Consider the following 18160-nt stretch of genomic DNA (forward strand, 5'->3'; position numbering starts at 1 on the left):
GACTGATCTGCTCTGTTGTACACATGTCTTACGTCTTTCCCTGTCTCTCCTATTTTTTTTTTTCCGGTCTGGTCACTCTTGTTACGATGGGGGGCGGAGCCTTAGGTATTCACGGGGGCTGGGCGCCCCAGTCGCTAGATTGCGATGTTATATGTGGGGGCGGGGGTGGGGGTGGGAGCGGGGATGGGAGGGAATCAATGGCGGCAGTTCAGTTCTCCTGGGCCCAGACCCTTCCCCGGACTCCTGGGCTGCGAGCTCTGCCCTGGTCCACAATCGCTGCCCCACTGGGTCCGGCAGCTTGCGTACTCAGGGATCCCCGCTGCGTTCTTGCGCCCAGATCGCTGTTGCACTGATTCCGCGCCAAACTTTCCCCAACCTCCGAGCTCCGCCAACCCGCGCCAGCCCGGCTCATCATCTCCTACCAGTCTGGATGTACGGGTCTACTTCAACTTCTTGGCTGTCCGACTTCCATTCAGATAAATCCTCTATCAGTTCTATGTGTTATGCTGACCGTAATTTATTGTTGTTCTAATCTTGGTTGTGCAAGGAGGTACGGTGTGTCCACCTATTCCTCCATCTTGCCAGAAGTCCCAGCTGTTGTCATTTTTAAATTTGACAATCTAAGTGAAAAGAGGTCAGTGCTCCTAACTAAATAGTCAGGTATTGCATGGTTTAAAAATTCTTGCAGCACATCAGTATGCCTCTTGAGCTGTGGCACGCCAGTTGAAAATTGCCAAGTTAAGGCATTTGGATGAGGAAATTATCCTGGATTACCAGGTTGGGCTGTAAATGCAATCATACATGCCCCTGTAAGGGGGAAATTTCTCACACAGAAGAGGAGGTTTTCTGATCACAGAGGCAGAGATGGGTGATGTGGCCATAAGTCAAGGAATACATGCAGCTAGCAGAGGCAGGAAGGGGCAATTCTCCACTATACCCTCCAGAGTGAGTGCAACCCCACCAACACCTTGATTTTGGCCCAGTGGTAATTATTTTGGGCTTCTGGCTCCTCAGAACTTCAAGAGAATACATTTCTGATTTTTTAAGGCACCAAATTCATGGATATTTGTTACAGCAGCCATAGAAAAATAAGTAGTTTGTGAATTATATCTCAATAGAGTTGTTATCAAAAAAGTTTTAATATTGCCACAATTATTGTGGACTTTTTGTTCATTTACTTTATATTTCTAATGTACTTATATGTTCTATTATAATTTTCTATAAACTCATTAGATTTAAAAGTGTCCTATCATCTTTATTAATTTTAAATTGTACAAATATAAAACTTTAACATTTATAAATATAAGAAAATCTTGGTTCCATTAAACTACTTTTAATTTTGAAACCTGCTCGGTTTTGTTTGACTGCTTATTTCCATTATCATGTATTCCTTCAACAATTCTCTTAATTTCATTTTTTGTTATTTTATATTAGGTGCTTTACCTATAAAGTACAAATAGCATTTTTTTCAATTATCAAAAGTCACCAATCATAAGATAGACAATAAGGACAGATTTTGGGGGTTGGAGAAGAGAGAAAAATATTACTTCATTAAATATATACATTGATTGTAAGACTCATCTTTTTTAGAAAAACACTTTATTCAGGTATGGTGGATGTGTAAAAGTCTGTACATATTTAATACACACAATTCAAGGGTTTGGAAATAAGTATAAACCCATGAAATCACCATCACCCAGGCAATAGACATCCCCATAACCTATACGATGCATTTTGATTTTAGAAGTGCAAAGAGAAAACTGTTCATCTTAGTATTGAGGAAATATGAAATATGAAAAGGTCTCCAATCACATGAAAGAATTAAAGAAGTTACATTTTAACATGACATTGCTAGAAAAGATCTCCTCTCTGCAAATTGGCAAAACTGAGAGTTCATTTTTAGAACATTATTCTGATAATAATTCTCTTAACTTTAAAAAATTTATTCCAATGATGTTATTTTGGCATTTATAGGTAGGATAGGAGCTCTGAAATACTCTTATTCTCAACTGAACAGGGGTGAGAAGTAGCACCATAATTAATCTTTTCATTGCAGTCTGGCAAATTGAATTGCCTTTCTCAAGAAATATGAAAAGACAATGAAAGGATGATGGCTTTGTCAACAGCAGGTAAGGTAACAAGAGACCATGTGGAAGCAGGATTTTCTCACTAGTTCTAGGTAATTTGTAGGGGAAAGATTGAAAAGATTTTTACTGGAAATTGTTATGTTATTTGCAGGTGAATTTTTTAAAAAAAGAAAGCCTCTTTTCTATCCTTCTGGTTTTGATTTATCTGATACCAACAGAATAATTCATGCAGTAAAACACACACATTCTTTCACTGGCTGGTGTGGCTCAGTGGATTGAGTGCTGGCCTGCAAACCAAAGGGTTGCCAGTTCTATTCCCAGTCTTGGGCACATGCCTGGGTTGTGGGCCAGATCTCTGGTAGTGGCTGTGTGAGAGGCAAGCACACATTGATGTTTCTCTCCCTCTCTTTCTCCCTCCCTCCCCCTCTCTAAAAATAAATAAATAAAATCTTTAAAAAACACACTTACATTCTTGAGGAAATTCATATCATAGAGAATACTCTTCTTTCTGCCAAATTGAATTTACATATGTGCTAAAAAAATCAGTAATTCAAATCTTGTAAAATGTTCTACTTTTATTTTCCATTGGAAAGAAGAAAAGAATAACGAAAATTAGCTACATGTAAAAGAAAGGTTTTTCAGTAAATAGAGTGGTATATTTGGTTAGTCATTTTAGGGGAAAAATGAAGTTAGATTCTCCCTTAATTATTTATCAAAAGAATATTCCAATTAGTTAAAAAAAGAGCTAGAAAAAAGTGGGTGGATATTCAGCTATCTTGGGAAGGAAAAAAGCTTTTAAGCATAGGAAAAATGGGAAACACCTCAAAAAAATCAATAGATTTCTTTACATAAAAATTAACAAAAATTTCTGTGAGTTAGAAAACATCTTTAAAATTTTTTAAACAATTGAAGAACCTTAAAAAATATTGGCTTGGTGAGTTTGATTTAGATAAGGTGGTGGTTCAGAGTATGGATTCCAAATCAGGGGGAAGATATGAACAACTTTGGCCCTGTGACTAATGAGTACCAAACAGACAAACACAGAACAAATACAGGATGTAAGAAAACACAGAACAAATACAGAATGTAAGAAAACACAGGACATAACTAAGAAAGGATTGCCAAACTCTTATCTATGTGGTAAGCATTTCAAGAAAGATTTCAGAAGTCCTTCACATAGAACCTTGTAACGGTATATAGTGCATAGTCATCACTTTCAACGGAGTGAGGGTGCAGGAGAGCAGAAGGAGAAAGTCACCATGACTCTAGAACTCAGAGAGAAACATGGGGAATTAGCAGAAATAGATGAAAAATATAAAAACAGGCTATAGAAGATTTAGGACTTTGGTACCATTAAATTGCTTCTTTTGCTTATTCTATTACAATAGAATCAAACTTTCTCAGATGCAGTATTATGTAGACTTTGAAACCAAACTGCCTAAATGCAAATTTCCCCAACTCCACTAGCTGTCAGACCTTGTGCAAGTTATTTAACCTTTTTGCACCTCAGTACATTCATCCATGAAATTAGGAGTAAGGATTTCTGAGATAATTATCTGAGTTAATATACAGGGTATGACAAAAGTAGATTTATAGTTTTTCATATGAAAAATAATGCAATAATTAATAAATAATAATACAAAAATAAACTCTGTCTTTTGCATACTCACAATTGTAAACCTACTTTTGCCCTATACTGTATGGATAGCTTAAGACAGTACCTAGCCCATAGGTAAGTTTTAGATCTCATTATTATTTGTATAACCAGATTTCACTGAATACTAGAAGCTGGTGGTTCTTCTTGATCTTACCTGAAGGTGTCAGTGGAAGTTTTTCACACTTTTACATCATGAGTGTCACTGATTGGAAGAAATTCTAAGATGCCTTTGACTATAAGATGTAACCTAATTTCAGAGGCATTAAAATATTTTAAAGTGTACATTTTAGAATTGATAAAATAAGTTATTGTGCTTTTATTTAATTTAATTCTAAGTTTCTGTATATGTGACATCCCCCAAAAGACAACCGAAGTTGGCAAAATAATTTGAGTCAAATAATGAATAATATAACTTCTTACTTCTATAAATTCCATTTTGTCCAATCTTGGTTCCATTGAGTCAGCAATATTCAACGGTTTGAAACTTGATTCTAATTATGGAATAAAGTTATTTTCTAGTTAGTGTGGTTATAATACATTCATGTTTTATATTCATATTATAGTGCTTTAAAAGAAGAATATAAAAGTGTTTCTTAATGTCTGTCAATATTTACAATAAAGAAAATAATATATAGTTGGGTAACATTCCAATCGCTACAAAATTATCATTGTTCCTGGCTTTTATTTAACCAAACAACCCAAACACCGAAAAGAAGTACTTACCTTTTTTAATGACCAGGTTGAAATAAAAAAAAAAACAAATATGCACATCAATAGTATAAAAGACTACACACACACCTCTTTTATTTTTCTGTATATAAATGTGATCATATTGATCTGCAACTTGTTTTTTTCACTTAACCACTCATCTTATAGATCTTTTGAAATGGAATCTGGAGCCCAGGGGGAAGGTTTGGGATGGGAATATGGATGAGTCAGCTGAGGCCATGGATGTGAATAAGAAAAACCAAGAGTACATATAGTGTGTAAAGTGATAACAGAGCCAAAAAGTAAACTCTGGCAAAGAGCACTTAAGGTGTAAAGAAAAGAAGAACCGGGGGAGTTCCGGCCAAGATGGAGACATAGGTAGAAACCCTTTGCTTCCTCACACAACCAAAAGGAGGATAACAACCAATCTAAAATCAATAAACAACCAGAAGTGCCAGAAAATCAAACTGCATGGAACTCTGACAAACAAGAAATTAAAGAAAAAAAATCAACCAGAATAACCAGACTGGTAAGGCAGACTGCACAGGCCTACTCAGAAAAACCATGGGGAGGTGGCTGAGGGGCGAGCTTGGTGGAGCTGCATGGGAAGGACTGACTTAAGGGGAAAACTGAGATCCAGAGCTGACTCTGGGCTAAGGCTGGGGTGGCTGTGGTGGGAGATACTTTCAGTCTGACGTGAGAGTCTGTTGGAAAGCGCGCTAGAGAAGTGCAGGCAAGCTGCATTGTTTCCCCTCTGGCCCTTCCCCCACAACCCGCAAGGAGAGTTGCCCTGCCCAAGTGAATACCTAAGGCCCCACACCTTTCAACTTATGAGGAGCACCAAGACAAAGAAATATGGCCCAGATGAAAGAATACAGCAAAACCTCAGAACTAAGTGATGAGGAAACTGACAACCTATCTGATGGAGAATTTAAAGCCCTGGTAACCAAAATTCTCACAGAACTGATTGAGCTTGGCTGAAAAATAAAAGAACAAATGAAAGATACTCAAAATAAAGTGAAGCAAAATATTCAGGGAACCAAGAGTGATAGGAAGGAAACCAGGATTCAAAGTAACAATCTGGAACAGAAGGAAGAAATAAACATTCAACCAGAGAAGAATGAAGAAACAAGAACCCAAAATAATGAAGAGAGGCTGAGGATTCTCTGGGACAACCTGAAACATTTCAATATCGGATTTATAAGGGTACCAGAAGCAGAAGAATGACAGCAAAAAACTTATTTCAACAAATAATGAAGGAAAACTTCCCCAATCTGGTGAAGGAAATAGACTCCAGGAAGTCCAGAAAGCCCAGAGAGTCCAAAAGAAGTTGGACCCAAAGAGGAACACACCAAGGCACATCATCATTAAGTTACCCAAGATTAAAGGCAAAGAGAAAATCCTAAAAGCAGCAAGAGAAAAGGAGACAGTTACCTACAACAAAGGAGTTCCCATAAAGCTATCAGCTGATTTCTCAAAAGAAACCTTACAGGCAAGAAGGGGCTGGAAAGAAGTCATGGAAGGCAAGGACCTATGTCCAAAATTACCCTATCCAGCAAAGCTTTCATTTAGAATGGAAGAGCAGATAAAGTGCTTCCCAGATAAGGTCAAGTTAAAGGAGTTCATCAACACCAAGCCCTTATTATATGAAACATTAAAGGGACTTATCTAAAAAAAAAGAAGACAAAAAATATGAACAATAAAATGACAACAAATTCACAGCTATTAACAAATAAACCTAAAAGAAAAGAAAAACAATGAAAAGGAAAACTAAGGAAATAACCAGAACAAGAACAGAATCAGAGAAATGAACATCACACAGAGGGTTTTCAGTGGGGAGGGGGAAGGGAGAAATAAAGGGGGAAAGTTACAGGGAAGAAGAAGCATAATTATTAGGCATAAAATAGATGGGGAGAGATAAAAATGGTATAGGAAACAAAGGACTCAAAGAATTTATATGTACAACCCATGGACATGAACTAAGGTAGGGAATGCTGGAGGGTTGGGGGGGCAGGGTGGAGGGGGGATAAAGGGGGGAAAGTTGGGAAAACTGTAATAGCATAACTGATAAAAAAACCACTTAAAAAAAGAAGAACCAAGAAACAAAAATACTAAAAGGTGATCAAAGATAGAAGAAAAAAAATCAAGAGAGAATGATATCACAAAAGTAAAGAAAAAAAGTTTCATGAACACAGAGTTAAATAATGGTGAATGTGCCAGTTAGTTTGAATAAAGATTTTTAAAACTTCCATTTAATGTGGCAATTATGTGATCCTTATTGACCTTACCAAGACACAAAAAAGCAAATTGTATGAAGGCTCAAGATGAAAGAATCAATACACTGACTTCCTCTCCCACTTCTAACAGTAATTCCTCCTGCCAATCAGGGGCTGGTGCATAAAAACATTCTTTGTCACTCTTGATTTTTTAACTGCTTATTATGAGATGTCAGTTATTATCATAAAAAACTGCATACATTTAGTAAAGCTTACCCATTAAATACTATTATCTCCATCCAAGACCTTCCCCCAAGCTCTGGAAGGTTATGCAAGCCTGACTAGTTTCAACTAGTAACAGTTGTTATTATATGTATATGTGTCTGTCCCCTGGCTGAACTTTGAGCAATTTAAGGGTAGTGGGAACATCACCTTCTTTTTACCTTCTACCCCATCACAGTATCTGGAACTAAGTGAGGCCTCAATAAATATTGAATGAGTAAATGGTACAGAAAATAAATACTATATAGAACAGGAGATTAGAGAAGAAACAACCACTGTCAACTACAGTGTTTTAAATTTATCTAAGTTTATCAGTCTCAAATAAGAGTTCTCTTAACTCATTCCTTCTGTACCCCCATCAAAAACTAAATAAATTTAAAAAGTAACCTCAAAATTTTTCTGAAAGGCGAGTTGAGGTTGTGCTGACTGTGAAGAACTATAGTTTTTAGATAGGCTGTAAAGGTAGAAAGAGAAAAAGCTGACAACAAGGCCCAAATCAGGTCTGGGAAACAGTGATTGGAAGGATAGAAAGTATATTTTACAGTCATACCTCAGTACTCATTTGCTTCATAACTTGTCAAGCCCCGTAATCCCCAAATTTTGACAAGGAAAAAATGTTTCAGGATTCAACCCTTGCTCAGAACTTGTATGAGTCACGATGCCCGTCCCATAAGAGAAAATGCTGCATAGTTTGGTACTCACCATTTTCAACACTCATCAGGAGTTCCGGAAGGAATTAATGATGAGTACCAAAGTGCCACTTTATTTTTAAAAGTGAGAACAGACTTCAGACAATCAATTGCTATCAATGTAATAAAATGGGCAAAAATCAACTGAAAAAATCAATTGGCTATAAATTATGTAAATTTCAGGACCCAAATTCTAGTTCTTCATTCAATAAGTCAATTGTTTTTGTTTTTGTATTGTTTTTTTCTTTCTGCTTAATCTCATGCAAGGAAACCTCTGTGAAAACAAAGCATCAAAATATGTGGCTATCTGTAGAAATAGTGCTGTCTCCCTTCTCCCTTGTGAGCATGGAGGAAATTTGTAGGTGAGTTTTTGTTGCTACAGCGATGGGGAGTAGGAGTAGGGGCAGAAATCCTGCAATGCCTGCACAGTAAAGACTTTCCCCCTCCTGCCAGACATTCAAGTAGGTGAAAAATCAGCTTAGAATAATTCAGAGTCTAGAACTTAATTCAATTTTATATATAAACATAGAACCTTTTTTGTTGTTGAATTTTTGAAGAATGTAACGTCTGTGAAAATTTGAGAGAGGATTGTACTCTGCTTCATTCTGGAACTTTACCAAGTTACTCACCATTTCAGGAAATTATGTAATGGGAGGTAATATACATTATATCTGAACTCCAAAACAACACACCTGTGTCAGTCTGCATTGTATACTTCTATGCATGGGGATTCTACATACATATACAAATCCATTCATTTTGCCCTTATTTCAAATTTTCAAATAAAAGAAATGGTCAATTAGATACAATTTTAGATATAATTTTACTTTTCTTATGTCTAAACATTTATTATAAGTAGGTACAAATGTTACTACTACTATATTATATTCTATAATGAAGTTATAACCAAGTATTTATATAGTGAAATAGTACATATAATTTTTATGTCATTTCTTTTATTTCTCCTTTGTATCACATGTATGACATTTAATCTTTCTTTTTTTTTAAGATTTTATTTATTTATTTTTAGAGAGGGAAGGGAGGGAGAAAGAGAGAGAGAGAGAAACATCAATGTGCGGTTGCTGGGGGTCATGGCCTGCAACCCAGGTATGTACCCTGGCTGGGAATCGAACCTGCGACACTTTGGTTCGCAGCCCGCGCTCAATCCACTGAGCTATGCCAGCCAGGTTAATCTTTCTTTTAAAATTCTCTGTAAGAAATACTTTCTAGGTATTTGATAGGATAATAAAGTATATTACAGAATATTTGTGATAAAATAGGGCACTAGGTTAGAAGGATTGAAAATCATTCATTGCTTCTCTGCTTTTCTACATACTCCATCTTGTAAGAGAAAAAAGCTTTAGTATTGAAAATACATCTATAAGAACTTTAAATAACATCCATCTCAATATTGACTCTTCATCTTAATTCAGCATCCCTCCCTTCATCCAAAAAGAGAGAGAGACATAAATACTGTAGTAATAGGCATGCTTACCAAACTGGAAATCTGGGTTTTGAAAAAATTCATGAAGAACATTCTGAATCTATAAATCAATAAGAGCATATATTACTTCTTAATTACCATATACTTAGTATTTTAGACTAAAGCCATCTATAGTTCTTCAGTTTAAGTCCTAGGTAATCTTAATCCAGGAATAGTAATAATTAACATTTAGTTTATAGAATACTTCAAGGTATATAAATTGCTTTTACATATATATCCTCAATGATTCCCATCATTTTTGTGCAAAAATTAGAATGCTCAGAGTAAGTCCATTTTGCCCCCTCCAGGGACATTTCTATCAACCCTTAGACATTGGGCACGATGGAGCTAAGGCACCTTTGGCAACCTACTTGGCAACCCAAAGAACCCTCTATAATTTCTCATTCCTAAATTACAAAAAGAAAAAAGAAAGAAATGTCAGAGTTCTTCTTGGTCCATTTATTAAAAATAGTCTCTATCGTTTAGAGCAGTTTTAGGTTCATAGCAAAATTGAGCAAAAAGTATAAAGAGTTCCCATCTACTCTCTGCCCGCTACCACATACATAGCTGCCCCTGTTATCAACATCCCCCACCACAGTGGTACATTTGTTACAATCAATAAGCCATCACCGAAATATAACCCAAGGGTCTTAGTTTAAATTTAGAATCATTCTTCAAGTTGTACATTCTATGGGCTTTGACAAATGTATAATGACATATATTCATCATTATGTTATCATACAAAATTGTTTTACCACCCTAAACCCCCGCTGTGCTCTGCCTATTTATCCCTCCTTCCCCTGTCACTCCTGGAAACCACTGATCTTTTAACTGTCTCCACAGTTTTAACTTTTTCAGAATATCATAGAGTTGAAATCATACAGTATGTTGCCTTTTCAGATTGGTTCCTTTCAGTTAGTAGGATGCACTTAATGTTCCTCCATGTCTGTTCATGGCGTGATAGCTCATTTCTTTCTAGCACTGAATAATATTCCATTATCTGATGTACCACAGTTAATTTATCCCTTCATCTACTGAAGGGCATCCTGGTTTCTTCCAAATTTTGGCAATTATAAATAAAGCTGCTGTAAATATCTATGTGCATGTTTTTGTGTGGACATGTTTTTAACTCCTTTGGGTCAATACCAAGGAACAGGATAGCTAATCATATGGCAAGAGTATGTCTAGTATATTTTGTATATTTTGGTTAATAGTTCTATTTAAATTTATCTTTATTTTAAAAATATATTTTATTGATTATTCTATTACAGTTCTCCCATTTTTTCCCCTTCTGTAAGAAACTGCCAAACTATCTTCCAAAGTGGCTGTACCATTTTGCTCCCACCAACAATGAATGAGAGTTCCTGTAGCTATACCTCTTTGTCAGCATTTAGTGTTGTCAGTATTCTGAAATTTGGGCATTCTGTTAGGTGAGTAGTGGTATCTTGTTTTAATTTGTGTTTCCCTGATAACATATGTGTAGCATCTTTTAATATGCTTATTTGCCATCTGGATATCTTTGGGGAAGTATCTGTTTAGGCCTTTTACCCATCTTTTAATTGGTTGTTTGTTTTGCTATTGTTGAGATTTATGAATTCTTTGTATATTTTGGTTAATAGTTCTTTTTCAAATTTATCTTTATTTTTTAAAATATATTTTATTGATTATGCTATTACAGTTCTCTCATTTTTTCCCCTTTATTCCCCTCCTCTCTGTACTCCCCTCCTACCATCATTCCCCCACCTTAGTTCATGTCCTGGGGTCATATATAAGTTCTTTGGCTTCTCCATTTCCTATACTACTCTTAACCTCCCCTTGTCTATTTTGTACCTGCCATTTATGCTTATTCTCTTTATCTCCCCTGCCATTCTATCCCTTCCATGCTGATGACCCTTCATGATCTCTATTTCTGTGACTCTGTTCCTGTTTGCTTCATTTGTTTCTGTTTTTGTTTTTTAGATTGAGATTTTGATAGTTGTGACTTTCTTGTCATTTTACTGTTTATAGCTTTGATCTTCTTCTTTTTCTTAGATAAATCCCTTTAATATTTCATGTAATGACTTGGTGATGATGAACTCCTTTAGCTTGACCTTATCTGGGAAGCAGTTATCTGTCCTTCCATTCTAAATGATAGCTTTGCTGGATAGAGTAATCTTGGATGTAGGTCTTTGTCTTTCATGACTTCAAATACTCCCTTCTAGCCCCTTCTTGCCTGTAAGGTTTCTTTCAAGAAATCAGCTGTTAGCCTTATGGGAATTCCTTTGTTGCAGGTAACTGTCTCCTTTTCTCTTGCTGCTTTTAGGATTTTCTCTTTACCTTTAATCTTAGGTAACTTAATGATGATGTGCCTTGGTGTGTTCTTCTTTGGGTCCAACTTCTTTTGGACTCTCTGGGCTTTCTGGACTTCCTGGAAGTCTATTTCCTTCACCAGATTAGGGATGTTTTCCTTCATTATTTGTTGAAATAAGTTTTCAATTTCTTGCTGTCATTCTTCTCCTTCTGGCACCCCTATAATTCTGATATTAGAACATTTAAAGTTGTCCAGGAGGTTCCTAACCCTCTCCTCATTTTTTTGAATTCTTGTTTCTTCATTCTTTTCTGGTTGAATGTTTATTTCTTCCTTCTGCTCCCAACCATTGATCTGAGTCCTGGTTTTCTTCCCTTCACTGTTGGTTCCCTGTACATTTTCCTTTATTTTACTTTTTGTAGACTTCACGTTTTCCTCTATTTTGTGACCATACTCAACCATTTCTGTGAGCACCCTGATTACCAGTGTTTTGAACTGTGCATCTGATAGGTTGGTTGGCTATCTCTTCATTACTTAGTTGTATTTTTTCTGGAGCTTTGACCTGTTCTTTCATTTGGGCCATATTTCTCTGTCTTGGCATGTGTGTTATTTACTAATGAGCAGAGCCTTAGATTTTGGCCAGATGGGGCAACCTACTTGGCTGCATTGTGGTGCTGTATATGGGGGAGGGGTTGAGAGGGAACAATGTCACTTGCTTAGCTCTCAGCCAGCTTTCCTGCTAACTCCTCACTTCCTCTGCTACCCACAAGCAAATTGGGCCCTTCTGGTGCTGATTCCCAGGTGGGTGGGTTTGTGTACATTATAGGACCCTGTGGGTCTCTCCAACAAATTCTCCTGTGAGGCTGGGAGTTTCTCCTGCCACTCTCCACAGATTTTTCCAGTCAGAGGTTTTGAGGCTTTATTTTTCCCCACGCTGGAATCCTTGGTTATGTAGTCTGTCTATTTTCCCAGTTGTTCCTCCCGGTGTATCCGCACACAAATGTGGGACCACTTGGTTCTGACAGCTGCCACCTCACCCACTTGGTCCTCCAGCCGCCACCCTGCTGTGAGTCCCCTCTGCCCATGCTTATTTACTTTTATTACTTTTTTTTTACTTTTATAAACTTATTTACTTTTATTAACCCATGTCTGTTCCTCAGTCCCCTTCAAAGTAGGCACCTTGGGACCTCACACAGTTCTCCCAGTTGCAACATGATGTTCCTTCTGCTCTGGTAGCAGAAGCTGTGGAATGAATTTTGCCATAACATGTTTCATACCAAGATCCTCCATCAAAATCTTGGACACAGTTTTTGGAATGCTTCTAGTTCTTGCACTGATCTTGCACTGATTTAGTTCAGTCACTGATCTTTGTTGATCAAAGCCTGTATACATTCAACATTCTCAGGTGTTCTGCTTGTTGCAGGCCTTCTCAAACATGGATCACTTTCAACAGATTCTCAGCCATCTTTGAAGCATTTGTAAATAAATGCCACATTTATTTACATTGTACTCATTGCATCATCCCCCAAAACCTTCTGAATCATTACAATATACAGATGAGGTATTATTTTACAACTGTATACTTGAAACTTACTTTTATTAACCAATGTCACTCTAATAAATTCAATAAAAAATAATTCACTTTGAATAGTTTCTATGGATGAATATTCAAGCTTAAAGCAAAATTTGATGCGGATTCATTGTTCTACTCTCTCAGTCATTTGAATGCGACAGCCACACAGTATACACGCTCACTCAACAGTGTCCACCAACCCCACTGACTAGTACAGTGAAGTTGTCATTTTTCACACATGCACATTCCAGTCCACTGCTAGGTTACATCAGTGTTGTGCAAACGGCTCTCATTATATTAACCATGGCTGGACTTTTTCCACACATACTTCATATACCTAAGAGAAAATATTTAACTCTTTGAATACAAATGTCTTCTGGAGCTAAATGGTCTCTTAGCCCACAAAAGTAATTAGTCACATGCATTCAAAAAACAAATAAACAAATGAAAGCTATGTTTGTATATATGATTTACAGATATATATATCTTATATCTTATATATGTATATACCTTATATAATATATATCAAAATATATATAAAATATATAAAATATATTATATAAGGTATATATGCATATATCTTATATAATATATATCAATATACATATTGATATGTATATTGATATATTGGTACCTATATATCAATATGTATATATTATATATGACCCAGCTAAATTCTTCTGTAATGAAGAATTTAGGAGCCTCAGCCAGAGTCAATATATTTTAGAACTCTAACTTAGAATTTTTTTAAATACTAAGAGAAAAATTAAAGAAATCTATTCTCAGGGACTAGATGTGCCAACAATTGATTTACCTCAGCAGGGCTGAAAATTTAGAAGGAGGTTTTCAGCACTCCACTCAGTATTCCAACAATCAACCTCTTATTTTCTACCCCACCTAACCTTCACATGCACCCCCTTTCTTACCACTGTCATAGGAATCATTCCTTTGGGGTCTACAATCCATTCATTGAACTGTTCCTGGAGAGCCTGTTTCCGTGTGTTGGCCACCTTGACTTTGAGATTGTTTATGTTTTCTCTTTGTTCTTGTCTCTCTTTAATCTTCTCCTTCATCTTAGATACTCTGAAGGATGTAGAAATAGAAGATATGTTGAGTTAAGACCATTGGATTTGATTCAGATTGTTCAAATGGTAGAAGAAAATAGTTCAGAGCATCATATAAACTTTGTTTCTGTCTTTTCTCCATGAAATTGGCCTTGATTCGAGCCTGCAGTGCATTAATCATATGCTGCCTTCTACTATTATTAGACTTTTTATAGAGGTAGGCCTTATTTTACCCACCTAAACACTATAATTAAGAAGTACTAAGAATAGCTCTAGAAGCTGCCACATACACACAAAAAGCAAGGTTGAATGTACTAAGGCCTTAAGGTGGTGGGCCTCTCTCTTCCCTAGATGCAGAAATCATGTGAAAGGATTCTGATTCAAGGTCTAGGGTGGGAGCTTCTCAAGTAATTCTGATGCCTTTGACCAAACTTTTGGTTTTTGTCTAGGAATTTATATTGCCAGTTTCCTTTATCCAGCCAGAATTACAGCCCCTGAGCATAATAGTTACCCTTGTCCTCAAACAGAGCTGTATTACCCAGGTAAAAAATGGGGAAAGAATTGTGACTTTAGTTGTTCCTATGTTTATCATCCCTATTAGCATTTCAAAACCCCCAGACTAGTTTTGATTGAAACACCAAAATGGCTCAGAATAATAAAAAGTTTCACCATAACTGAATGGTTCAGTGACTTGGGCATTGTCCCATAACTGAAAGATTGCTGGTTCTATTTACAGTCAGGGCACCTGTGTGGATTGTGGGCCAGATCCCCAGTTGGGGGCAATGTGAGAGGCAATTGATCAATGTTTCTCTGAGGCATTAATGTTTCTCTTTCTCCCCCTCATCCCCTTTCTCTAAAATAAATAAGTAAAATATTTTTAAAAATAGCCACTAGCTTCAAATATAATTTTCCAACAATGTTTGAGGTAGGTCTTCATCTTTCAAAGAAGAGGGACTAGGGGTCTCCTACAGATTTTAAAATGCAAAAGAATTTTCAGTAAGAACTGGTGATTTAAATATCAATCATCATCATCATCATCATCATCATCAACCCTAAAATCTAAGTCATTACTTTATGTCCATATAAGGCCTTCAAAATTCTCTGGGAAAATAAGCCTTCACAAATAAACTTTGAAGTTTGAAACCAAAAATAGGCAGGTGGTTTAATAGCATAGAAGGGCCTATTTCTGAACTGCTGGAAGACTAGTATTTTAAAGGAAGTGCTAAGTTCCTCCGATACAACTGCTAAGCAGTCAGACCTCTACCACTGATCTCAGAGCCCCCAGGTCCCTTCCTCTGCTGGCTCTCCAGATGTTCCTATACCCTTTCTCCCTCTGCTACTTCATCTGTCTCCCTCCCTCTGCTTCCCTTTCTGTTGCCTCTCTCTCCCCTATAAAGCAGTATCCTAAATTTCTGTCTTCATTCCTGCATGACTCTCTATTCTGTGTATTTCTGCTAGCTTTTTCTCATTATTCACTCACTAAGTCAGTCACTTTTTCACTCATTACACAAACACTTATTGAGCACCTATTATGGATTCTGCTATTATAAAGCTTAGAGCCCAATGCAGAACAGTGAAGTAAACAATATTGTGCCGTAAGTACTGGGTGTCTCCAGATTCTTATGCGTATTGATCACTGTACCACACAAATGGATTAACAAAATTGGGTTTCTGTCATATTTCCATCTGCATGAAATACTTTTATCCCTGTCTTTGGTTTACTGGATCCTCCACATCTTTTATATCTCAGCTCAGACATCATTTCCTTCCACTTATTAATGACCACATTTAGAAAGAAAACCTAGTTTTGTGCTTCAGGGCTACTGTACGTGAGCCTGAAAATGTCATCAAAATGACTTTAAATTGATTATGTAACTCATTCAAGGAATGAATAAAATTTCTTTCCTGTGGCCTGCATTATCTTATGATAATATCCACATCAATCAACAAAATTCCATAGCATCCAAAACTCTTAATTTTGGGCAGTGCAAAGTAGACATAAATTGCAAGCAGTATGAATATAAATATAAATCCACATTTAAGGATACTGGATAGGAGAATAAAACTAGTGTGGTAAAATGCAAAAATGGCCACAAATTCTTCTCATTCCTGTATCCATGTCTGTTCATATGCAATGTAACTTTGCAGCTCCTCCCATCAAGAGGTAGAGTCTATTTCTGTACCCTTGGGTCTGGCTGTGGACATTTGACTTGCTTTGGCCAATGGACCATTAGTCAACATATACAAGAAGAAAGTTGAAAAATTCTATCAATTATATCACAATAAAACTGAAAAAGAAAAAAAAACATGCTTGAATTTTGAGGCCCTTTTATTGAACTTAGGAGCCCTGCAACCACCACCACCTTGGAAATGAGCCTAGATTAGTCTGCTGGATAATGATCCAGTTACCTCCATTGCTTTTGCTAACAGTTAGCCAACTAATAGACAAGTGATTAAGGCTATCAATTGATATCTTACTGCAATGCATGAGTAAGTCCAACTGATACCATGTGGAGCAGAGAAGAGCCATGAACCCAGCACAAAGTTACCAACCCTCAAAATAATGAGCAAATAAATGATGATTGCTTTAAGCCACAAAGTTTTGAGGTATTTTGTTATGCAGCAACAGCTAACTAATAAAAGTTCCCCCATCTTAACAAGTGTTTTGATATCTTTTTAAGAAAAAAACATAGTATAAATCTAACTAATTAAAGAGAGAAGTAAATTTTCCTACCCTAATTGTAACAATCCAAATTCCACCTATACATTCAAGCTATACAAGGAAAATCCTCCACTTACAGAAGAATTTTGCCTAAATTATACCAAAACTGAGCATTGTGTTTCATCAAAACTGGTTCCAACCAGCTTAAGTGGATAACTGATCTTGAACTTTGAGTGACCCCAGTTTACTAAACCATTACTGGACCTAACTGAACATTCTTTCTTGACTGCTGAACAATGGAACTTGTTTTAATCAATCATGTATACACTTTGGACTCACTCTGTCCTATACACTGTGACAGTTACCAGCTGCTGTAGTATAACCATTACGATACTCCTTTCCTAATACCTAAAAACCCCCGACATTTCCTCTTCTGCAAACTATTCAGTGACATCTTCACTGGTCTGTATTCACTTGCCTAGCAAGTTAATAAACTCTGTTTATTTGTTTTTAAGCTCTGGAGGTCTTAGTTTCACAAAGATAAACTAGATTTCTTGGTATTCCTAGAGTACATTCATATTATTCTTGTGATGAGTATTCTTTTAAAAATCCACATATGACATATGTCTACTTAATTATTATATTTAATTCTTATTTTCTTTTTGTTTACTCAACATAGATCTTACTATGAAATAAAATTCCTAACAGAAGGTGTAATGACTTAAGAAAAATCTAAGTTACTGGTTAATCAGTGATATTTGAACAAATAATTAGGCTTATTTGGAATTTTATAAAATGATGGAATTTTATAAAATATTTATCATCACCTCCCCATTAAATACTAATGATTAATTCCAGAGATTTCAACATTAGTCAATTACCCCAAGTTAAGACATATCGTATAATAATGTTATGTATTAAAAAAAACCACACACACACACAGAAAAATTTACATCACAAGAGCAAAAGCTAGACTACAATTTAATATCTGAACTCTAAAGTATTGGCAGAATAGGCATAGAAGGAAAGGAGTGATAACAGGCAGAGGATGGCATATGTAAAGACCCTCAGGTGGAAAGAAGAACTTGGAAGAACTGAAAGAAATCCTGCATGCTCGGAGTATAGCGTATAAGAATGAGAGAGGCAGGAGCCAGGGATAGGAAGAAAATTAGGGACTAGGTCATACAAAGAAATTCTTAAGGAGTAAAGATTTTGGTTTTTATCCTAAAAGTAAAGATTTGAAATCTTTCACATTGGAGAAAAACATGATAAGATCAATCTTTTTAAAAAATTACTTCAGATAGAGGTAAAGAATAAATTGAACTGGCTGGTGCGGCTCAGTGGATTGAACGCCGGCCTACAAACCAAAAGGCTACTGGTTCGAATCCCCAGCAGGGCACATGCCTGGGTTGTGGGCCAGATCCCCAGTTGTGGGTGTGTGAGAGTAAGCCG

The 18160-nt window shown here is 36.4% G+C and overlaps 1 protein-coding gene across 1 annotated transcript in view; it reads right to left on the reverse strand.

Annotated features, from left to right (window-relative positions):
* Positions 1–18160, reverse strand: part of EFCAB5 (EF-hand calcium binding domain 5) — a 109190-nt gene that overhangs the window by 68259 nt on the left and 22771 nt on the right. The window contains exons 5-8 of the mRNA XM_045836018.1: positions 13909–14065; positions 9135–9183; positions 6795–6801; positions 4165–4228 (exon numbers count right to left, since the gene is read on the reverse strand). Of these exons, the coding sequence (XP_045691974.1) occupies positions 4165–4228; positions 6795–6801; positions 9135–9183; positions 13909–14065 (277 nt within the window). The remainder of the gene's footprint in view (positions 1–4164; positions 4229–6794; positions 6802–9134; positions 9184–13908; positions 14066–18160) is intronic.

The sequence above is a fragment of the Phyllostomus hastatus genome, unplaced genomic scaffold (assembly GCF_019186645.2).
Source record: "Phyllostomus hastatus isolate PE091 unplaced genomic scaffold, TTU_PhHast_1.1 phas_contig_210, whole genome shotgun sequence".
NCBI classification, from domain to species: domain Eukaryota; kingdom Metazoa; phylum Chordata; class Mammalia; order Chiroptera; family Phyllostomidae; genus Phyllostomus; species Phyllostomus hastatus.